The sequence below is a fragment of the Eriocheir sinensis genome, chromosome 5 (genome assembly GCF_024679095.1).
Source record: "Eriocheir sinensis breed Jianghai 21 chromosome 5, ASM2467909v1, whole genome shotgun sequence".
In the NCBI taxonomy this organism is placed as follows: domain Eukaryota; kingdom Metazoa; phylum Arthropoda; class Malacostraca; order Decapoda; family Varunidae; genus Eriocheir; species Eriocheir sinensis.
In genome coordinates this window covers 19,012,891-19,023,220 of record NC_066513.1, presented here as the reverse complement: position 1 = coordinate 19,023,220, position 10,330 = coordinate 19,012,891, and the positions used below count along the sequence as shown (strand labels likewise).

Below are 10,330 nucleotides of genomic sequence, written 5' to 3'. Positions count from 1 at the left end.
AGGAGTAGGAATAGAAGTATGAATAGAAGGAGGAAGAGATGAATGATAAGTAAGAGGAGGAGGAGGAGGAGGGTGGTGAGGTATTTAGTGGAGGCGAAGTCGGTGCCTCGCGAGGGGAACCGAACGAGGCCACTATGCCGGCGGTCACTGACTGGGAATATCGAGCCGCTGGGAAGAAAGTTACACACACACACTCATACACACACACACACACACACACACACACACACACACACACGGCCCCGACACGCACATAAGGTCGTTTTTAATCAGCCGTATATACGTGTAGGTAAGTTTTTAGATCGCGTCTGTAGTAGTACCAGTAACGATGGATTTCTCTTTTTTTTCTTTTCTCTTCTTTTCCTTTCTCTTTTTTTTTCCACTTGGGGTTTCGGTCAGTCTTGTGTGGTACGTGTTGTGTTTATTATTTTTTGGGGTAAGATTTCGTTTGGATGTGTTGAGGAAAAGTGTGTTGTTTTTGTTGTCGTTGTTGATATTATTCTTTTTCTTCTGTCTTTTCTTTTTTCTTCTTCGTCTGCTACTTTTTTTTCTTATTATTATTATGATTATAGCCTCCGATGGGCTGCATAAAGGGAATTGTATATAGACATTAAGTAAAATTTTAGAATAATGTTTTGCTTATTATTGATCTTATTTTCACCTCCACCACCATCACCACCACCACCATATCACTACTACTACTACTACTACTACTACTACTACTACTACTACTACTACTACTACTACTACTACTACTACTACTACTACATCCGTTTACCATTTCTCTGTGTTGCTTAAAAGGTGTTAAGTGTGGGCGGGGTGTGTGTAGCCCCGCCCCGCCCCGCCCCGCCCCGAAGGTCACCACCACTACCACCACCACCACCACCATCATCATCACCACAACCACCACCCTCAACACCCCCACCACTCCTATCTTCCTTGGTACATTGGCCTTTCTTCCTCCTCCTCCTCCTCATCCTCCCTCTCATATTTTCATTCCCCCTCCTCCTCCTCCTCCTCTTCCTCCTCCTCCTCCTCTTCCTCCTCCTCCTCTTTCTCCTTTTTCCTTGCTCGATGCGTTCACCCCCTCCCGTGGCGTCATGCCCCTCACACACACACACACACACACACACACACACACACACACACACACACACACACACACACACACACACACATGTATACACTTAAGACCTACACATCCGACAGGGCCCGTTGTAAACATATGGATTTACACACGTACACAAGGGAATGCAAGTCATGTAATAGAGATTAGGAAAAAAAAGGTAAATAAATAAACAAAGTGAAATAGAGCTAAGCGACAACAACAACAACAACAAAAACAAAAACAAACTAACGGAATGCGGATGAACTAAAGAAAATAATATATACAAAATTAATGATAAGAAAATAATGTTAAAATCTACGCAGCTAAGACGCAAGTTTGATTAATTTGTAAACGGATGATCAAATATGCGTGAAAAATACATAGCGGTGATGAATTATTATTTGGTAAGTGTAATTTCATGTTTCTGCACCAATTTTTCTCGACTTAGAACACACAAAAAATTATCGTTATTAGCAAATAGAGAAAAAAAAACGGTAAAGTGAACAAACGGACGGAACACACACACACACACACACACACACACACAGAGAGAGAGAGAGAGAGAGAGAGAGAGAGAGAGAGAGAGAACGTGCGGGCCTTTTTTTTCATTTCCGTACCATCGTCTTGCAAGAAGAAAAAAAAGTAGACAATTGAAAAACGAGATTCATGTCACACGCCGACGACCTCGCAGACGTTGAAAGACAGTGACAGACAACACACACACACACACAAACACACACATACGAACACACACGAACACAGATTTTTCTCCGTCATCTCGTGTCTCTTGAGTCAGCGTGTCGTCGACGTTGGCGGAGCGAAAGTGTTTAGAGAGAAAAGATAAAGACGCAACAAAAAAAGGAGAAAATAAAAGGTAAATGCCGTCACGAGATTCTGTTGTAAAGAAGTTAAGTTTAGCGAACGTTCAAGTGAAGGAAGAAACGGTGATGGGAAGAAAGGGATGGAAGAAGGAAGCGAAGTAAAGAAGGAAATAAGGAAGAAAGAAAGGAGGAAACGGTGATAAGAAGAATACTGGAACGGGAGGGGGAAAGGGCGTAGAAGGAAACAGTGATGAGAGGAAGAAAGGGACGGAAGAAGGTAGCGGAATAAAGGAATAAAGCAGGAAGGAAGAAAGGGTGATAAGGGGAAGGAAGGGACGGAAGGAGTAAACGAAAGAAGGGATGAAGGGTTTAGGAAGATTTGGCGATTAGGAGAAAGAAAGGGACGGAATGAGGAAACTAAGGAAGGGAGGGAGGGTTTTGGAAGACTCGGCAATTGGGAGAACGGGCGAGACGGAAGGAGGAAACGAAAGAAGGGATGAAGGGTTTAGGAAGACTTGGCGATTGGGAGAAAGGAAGAAACGAAAAATGCAAAGGAATGAAGGAATGGAGAAGGAAGGAAGAAAGGGTGATAAGGAGAAGGAAGGGACGGAAGGAGGAAACGAAAGAAGGGATGAAGGGTTAAGACTCGTGGATTTGGAGAATGGGAGCGACGGAAGGAGGAAACGAAGGAAGGGAGGGAGGGTTTTGGAAGACTCGGCGAATGGGAGGAGGAGGAGGGACGGAAGGAGGAAACGAAAAATGCAGAGAAAGAAAGAACGCGGTCAAGAGGTATGCAATGAAGACGTGAGTTCAGATTGGAGTGCACACGAGGATGAAAGGTAGAAGAAGGGTGAAAGAAGGAAGGATCGGGTACAGGAGGAGAAGGAGAAAAGGGACGAGGAAGTAAATTGGTGGAAGAGGAACATAGAGGTAGATAGATAAAAACAAAGAAAGAGAGGCAAGAAGGAAATGGGATAGGTTGAAAATAAGAAAAGGGAGGGGAAATAAAATGACTGAAAAGAGGAATATAGTTACCTTGAATAGATAGGAAGAAATGATGAGAGAAAGGAAGGAAACTCTACATAAGGAAGAGGATAAAGAGGAGAGGAAGTAAAGTGACGGGAAAGAGGTAACAAATGAATACATAAGAAGGAATAAGGGAATGAAAGGAAGCGTGCAAGAGGAGAAGAAATCACTATTGTTTCTCTTATTTTCCGTCTTGCTTCAGTCGTTTCTTAGTTTTCCTTACGTGGAGCTCGATGTCGTTTTGTTCCTCATTTTATCAATGTCATTTTTAGTATCACTTTTATGCGATTATTTTTCATCATCTTTCCTCTTTGTCATTTCCCGTTTCGTCACCGACTTCACCTTTTTCGTATTTTCCTCCTCTTTTTCTTCCTCTACCTTCTTCTTTTCTGCTTTCCTTATTTTTTCGTCCTCAATCCCTTCCTTTCCTCTCTTTCATCCCTCTCCCCTTATTCTACTACCACTACTACTACTACTACTACTATTACTACTACTACTCGTGCCTTGCTAACCACACATTCACGGACACCACAACACTCCCATCACGGTATATCTGCATTTTCTGAGTGCCAAAACGTTTTCTTGAGTCGCCCATCGCAGACATGACCGAGGGAGCCGCGGACGTGACACGGGAGGGAAACTTTTTATCATGGGAAACTCGAGCATTTTTTGTGTCTATTACGATGCATATTAACTTTTTGTCTTATTACGATTTGTCATCTTGTTTAATTTCAATAATACTTGCGTAGAGAGAGAGAGAGAGAGAGAGAGAGAGAGAGAGAGAGAGAGAGAGAGAGAATATATGCAGGTAGTAATAATCTAATAAACATGTTCTTTACTTGTTTCAGAGTCCGGAATCATGGGTCGGCGTTAATCTTCTCTCCTGACCCATCTCTCTCAGCGGCCAACACTCAAGATGGAGTACGAAAAGGTAAGTTTCAAACACGAGATTAAATAATTTGTGAAAGCGAAAGGAGAGAGAAAAAATAAGGTAATAAAACAAAAAATAATGGTACAAGCAGACATAGAGGAAGGTTGAAGAGGAGGAAAAAAAGGAGATTCATATATGTGACTGAAGGAGGGAGGGTAGGAGGAAAGCGAAAGGAGAGAGAAAAAATAAGATAATAAAACAAAAGATAATGGTACAAGCAGACATAGAGGAAGGTTTAAGAGGAGGAAATAAAGGAGATTCATGTATGTGACTGAAGGAGGGAGGGTAGGAGGAAAGCGAAAGGAGAGAGAAAAAATAAGATAATAAAACAAAAGATAATGGTACAAGCAGGCATAGAGGAAGGTTTAAGAGGAGGAAAAAAAGGAGATTCATATATGTGACTGAAGGAGGGAGGGTAGGGGGAAGCGAGGAAGGGAATTTTAAGAGGATAAAGAGGATATGCGGAAAGTGAATCTCCTAACGCGGAAAGACTAAAGAATTGTTAATGGACAAAACAATAATAGAAGGGGAAAATCACAATACCCATAACGCTCCTGGGATTGTATATACGTTTCTTTTTTATATCGTTTTTATTTAGCATCCTTGAATTGTTTGCCTTGCCTAAACATTTTCGATTTTTTAACATTTCAACATTTCTATTTTTTTATCAATCCTTGGTGTTTTTGCATTGATTTAACGTTTTCGATACTTATAAAAGAGATGTAGCTGCCTTCGTATACCTTTTTTTCTTTTTTTTTGGTCCTCCATTACTAATTTTCATATATTTTGCTTCAGTTCCTCAGCGTAGGTATCTCCCATTATATCAACTTGTTTCTACCACGATTTTCTTTTGTCTTCGCATCCCACCCTTTCATAACATTGTCTCCTCCCTCATTAACTTTCATTTTCCTTCATTTATCTGGGATCGTTATCTTCCACGCTCGTTTCTTCTCCGTAATGAAACTTTCTCTTTTAATACATCGCTCGCCGACACACACACACGTTTCCACAAGGCATCACCGCGTTTCTCTCTCTTCACTTCCATTTGCGTCATTCCCCAAAACGTGCACTTCCCTATATACGTTCCGCTCGCGTAAACACCGAAAAATTTACAGTAGCAAAACGGTGTAAAAGGGAACGAACGAGAAAAAAAGAAAAGCCGTTCCCCGCCCGCTGCGTTTGTCCGTGCAGTGGTGCCAATCATGCCTCCCTCTATCCTTTGCAATGGTGCCAACTACGCGTTAAAATCAAGGTCGTGTGTAGAGAGTGAGAAGGAAGGAGGAAAGAAGCAGACAAGCAGTAAAGGATGAAGGATAAGGGAGAGGGAAAGAAGGTGGACGTAATGAGGGAAAGCAAGGGGAAGGGAGGAAAAGGAGAATGGGAGAGGGGAGAAGGGAGAAGGGAGGATAGGGGAGGAAGAAGATGTAAGGGATGAAGGATAAAAGAGAGAGAAAGGAAGGGAGGAAATATTGAGGCCAAGAAAGGGGAAGGAAGGATATGAGTTTTTGGGATGAAAGGGAAAATGAGAGAGGGGGAAAAGGAGGAAAGGAAGGGAGGAAATATTGAAGCCAAGAAAGGGGAGGGGAGGATACGATAGTTTTGGGGATGAAAGGGAAAATGAGAGAGGGGAAAAAGGAGGAAAGGAGAGAAAGAAGTTGTAAAGAATAAAGGGTAAGGGAGAGGTAAAGATGGGACAGGAGATAATAAGGGAGAAAAGGGATTTTGAAGTGAGGAAAGGAGAATGGGAGGGGTTTAAAGGGTAAGTGAAGAAAAGGGAAAGGGGGGAAAGATAGGAGTGGTAAAGGCTGAAGGATAAGGGAGAGGAAGAGGAAAGGAGGGAGGAGACATTGAGGCCAAGAAAGGGGAAGGGGTAATTTTAAGGGAAGGAAAAGGAATATGGGAGAGGTTTAAAGGGTAAAGGAGAAGGGAGAAAGAAAGAAGCAGTATAGGATGAAGGAAAAGGGAGATGGAAAGGAAGGGGATGAGATAATGAGGCAAAGAAAGGAGAAAGAGCGATTTTGCAATGAGAATAGGGAGAATAGGAGGCGTTTTAAGGGTGAGGGAGGAGAATGGAAAAGGGAGAAGGACGTAGTGAAGGACGAAGAAGGAAAAGGGAAAGGAAGGGAGAGGAAGGGAGAATTTTGACGTGAGAAAAGGGAGAAATGGAGGAGTTAAAGGGAACAGGAGGAGGGTAATGGGGGATGGTAAGGTAGGAGGGAAAGAGGGTGGGATGGGGGAAGGGATGGGAGGGAAGGGGGGAGGGGGTTCGGGTTGCGTGAAGCTGAATAAAAAGAAGAAAAAAAAGGACGAGCGTAAAACCTGATGACTTGCTGGGTGTGTCTGAAATGGCGATGTCCAAAAATGAATCTCTCTCTCTCTCTCTCTCTCTCTCTCTCTCTCTCTCTCTCTCTCTCTCTCTCTCTCTCTCTCTCTCTCTCTGCTATTCTGTCCTGCCTCAATAAACTCATTTCCGCTTATAGGCAAAATACAAACATTCTCACGCCCTACAATTACTAAGACTCCTCCACCGCGTATTGACATTCACACATGGACACAGGAGAGGAAATGGACCTGGGAAGTGTTTACGCATACCTCAGGAAGCGGGAGATAAATAACAATAACGAAAAAAGTTGCCAGGTGAAGAGAAAACGGTGTTGAGAGTCACGTTTTAGGAGACACTCTTGTAAAAGTTATCCGGGCAGCCTGAGAGAGAGGTATACGCTGCTTGAGGATAGACAGAGATAGATAGGTAGATAGACAGAAGAAGATAGAGAGATAAATAGAAAGAGTATATGTTACTTGAGGATAGACAGAGATAGATTGGTAGATAGATAGATAGGAGAAGATAAAGAGATAGAGAAAGAGATTAATCGTACCAAAAAAATCACAGCATTTCAGTATTCTCTTTAAACTGATTTCGTTGAGGTATGCGATACTTAGAGAGAGAGAGAGAGAGAGAGAGAGAGAGAGAGAGAGAGAGTGATTATATCAAAGAGTCACAGCACTTCAGTATTTTCCTTAACCTGGTTTCGTTGCATTAAACTCGTTCGTGTAATTACTTCCTTTGCATAGGTAATACTTGTTGTTACGCCTGCATGCCACGACCCGCAGAGTGGCATGCCGTGTGTCCTCTTTTTCATCCCGGAAAGACGAAAAAGTGGCATGAATAGGCAGCGATCAGATAGTAGTAGCAGTAATAGTAGTAGTAGTAGTAGTAGTAGTAGTAGTAGTAGTAGTAGTAGTTATTGTTGTTGTTGTTTTGTTGTTGAGTAATGCAGACACGCCCTGCATAAGTGGAAATTAAGAGTTAGAAAAGAAGGAAAAAACGCGACCTAGAAAACTCGAGGAAAGTGTGTGACAAGCACGAAGAGAAAGAGGAGAAAAAGGAGGAGGAGGAAGAGGAAGAAGAACAAGAAGAGGAGGAGGAGGAGGAAACATGGGGATCAGGAGGAGGAAGAGGAGGAGAAGTGAAAGATAAAACCGGAAGTAAAATAACAATAATAATAACAACGAAATAAAGAAGAGGAGGAGGACAATGACGACGACGACTACGAAGAAGAAGAAGAAGAAAAAGAGAGAAAAATTAAAATGAAAGAAGAAGAAAGGAAAGAAAAAAAGAAAGACAAGAATAAAATGTAGCCTAAAGGAGGAAGAGGAGGAAGTAGAACAGACAGACAGACAGACAAACAGGAGAAACCACCATGATAGCAATCTGGGGAAGGCATGTGTGTGTGTGTGTGTGTGTGTGTGTGTGTGTGTGTGTGTGTGTTACCTAGCGTTATCTCACTACGTGGCAACCTTGCGTGCGTGACACTTCCATTCACGGACGCCAGGGAGGCACCACCGCAGGCAGCCAGAGTCCCCGTGACCGTCGGGGTGTAAAGGTGTGTTTCCCACGTCGCCCTGCACCCCGATACGTTACACAGTGAGAGAACGAAAGAAAGAAGGAGAGAACACACCACCTAGCTAGAGGAAAAAGGAAGAAACAGTAACAATAAGAAAAGTCGTAAATGGGCAAATGTAAAGTGCGTAATAAAAGAAAGAACGTATATTTTGATTGTTAACTTACGTGACTGACCGAGAGAGGAAAGAAAAAAACAGGTGCATGCATGGGCAAAAAAAAAGAAAAAAAAATGTTAGTGAGAGACAAAGAAAAAATAGAAAACCGAAATAAAAAAGTGGTATGGTGTCTTTTTTTTTACATATTTTTTTGTGTGTGTTTAGTAGTGTGTGGCGGTGGTGTTGATGGTGGTGAAGGCAGTAATAGTGGTGGTGATAGCGGTGGTGGTGGTGGTGGTGGAGCCCTGCGGTGGTGGGTTGGCCGAAAGTCGACCGGAGAAAGCGCTGCGCCGCCTTTCGCTCCATTAGTCTGAAAAGTATAATAGATGGAGACAGTTCCGGCGAGGCGACCCTAGCAAGGAGGACGCCAGGAAGGAAATACTCGAGGGAAAAGAAAAGAGCGACAAATAATGCAGTAAATTTAAATAAACTTGTGTGATTTAAACGGAAATGACACTAAAAGATACTCGGGAATGGAAAACGAAGACGAAAAATACAGTAAAAATAAATAAACTTGTGTGATTTAAACCGAAATGACACTACAAGATACTAGGGAATGGATAACGAAGACAAAAAATGCAGTAAATTTGAATAAACTTGTGTAATAAAAGAATGAATATAACAGTAAATTTAAATAAAATTGTGTAATAATGGAGAAACAAAATATGCAGTAAATTTGAATAAACTTGTGTAATAAAGGAAAGACAAAATATGCATTGAATTTAAATATACTTGTGGGAAAGGAAAGGAAAGACGAAAAAATGCCGTATATTAAAGTAGAATCATGTAATATTGAAATGAACTGACACAAAATATATAGAAAGGAAGGAAGACGAAAACTAACAACATAAATAACGAAGAAGTAACTTGACATACAGCGAAGAAAAATGAAAAGAAAGACGAAAATATGTAGTAAATCGAAATAAAGCTGTGAAATATTGAACTGAAATAACACTAAAAGACAGACGAAAAGGAAGAAAAACGTAAATCCACACCTCTAATACCAAAGAAGAAAAAGTAACTTGACACACAGCGAAGAAAAAGGAAAAGGAAGACGAAAAAATGTAGTAAATCGAAATAAAGTGTAAAATTCAAATGACACTAAGAGACGGAGAAAAAGAAAGAAAAATCTAAATCCACACCACCAATACCAAAGAGGAAAAATAACTAGACATACAGCGAAGAAAAAGGAAAAGGAAGACGAAAAAATGTAGTAAATCGAAATAAAGCTGTGTGATATTGAAATGGAATAACACTAAGAGACGGATAAAAAGAAAAAAAACTAAATCCACACCACCAATACCAAAAAGAAAAACTTGACACACAGCGAAGGAAAAAGAAAAGGAAGACGAAAAAATGTAGTAAATGGAAATAAAGTTGTGTAATATTTAAATGGAATCACACTAAGAGACGGAGAAAAAGAAAGAAAAGTAAATCGAAATATAGTGTAAAATTCAAATGACACTAAGAGACGAAGAAAAAGAAAAACCGAAATTCACAACACCAATAACAACGAAGAAAACGCAACTTGACATACAAAATCAGTGAGAAATAATTGGGAGCGTCACATATATTAGTTTCTTGAGCCATCTTATTTGACACAGAGGGGAAAAAAGAATGGAAAAAACATAATTACATTCATAAACATTTGCAACACAACATTACGAAACACACAATCCGCCTCGACTCATTGTACAATAACGTTACCTGAGAAACTAATTAAACTCAAGCAGGTACACGCACGCACACACACTTGCACACTCATATTTCATAACATTGCCTGAGAACCCAAACACACACACATACACACAAAAAAAAACTAATACACTTACACGTACACACATACTCACACACTGAAACTACATATTGCTACACGAACAACTAAATACACACACACACACACACACACACACACACACACACACACACACACACACACACACACACACACACACACACACACACTGAAACTACATATTGCTACACGAACAACTAATTACACACACACACACACACACACACACACACACACACACACACACACACACACACACACACACACACACACACACACACAGACAAACACACACATTCACCTGGTCTTGCAATACCCTCCTGCGGGCACTTATGTCGCTATTAAAATCCTAATTACAGGTGTAAACAACCTTCTCTTTCGGACGTACACACACACACACACACACACACACACACACACACACACACACACACACACACACACACACACACACACACTTATTCGTTCCCACCGTATTTTGGTTGTTGTTGTTGTTGTTGTTGTTGCTGACTTGTTCCTGATATTCATTGGTGGTCTTATTCTTGCACCTGTGTGTGTGTGTGTGTGTGTGTGTGTGTGTGTGTGTGTGT

General features: G+C 41.2%; 1 protein-coding gene across 6 annotated transcripts in view; it reads left to right on the top strand.

The window, feature by feature from the left end:
* Window positions 1-10,330, top strand: part of LOC126984786 (unconventional myosin-XV-like) — a 102,267-nt gene that overhangs the window by 32,577 nt on the left and 59,360 nt on the right. For all 6 annotated transcript variants that reach the window (XM_050838902.1, XM_050838901.1, XM_050838899.1 and 3 more), the window contains exon 2: window positions 3,804-3,886. In XM_050838902.1, coding sequence (XP_050694859.1) covers window positions 3,872-3,886 — 15 coding nt within the window. In that variant the 5' untranslated portion in view covers window positions 3,804-3,871. The remainder of the gene's footprint in view (window positions 1-3,803; window positions 3,887-10,330) is intronic.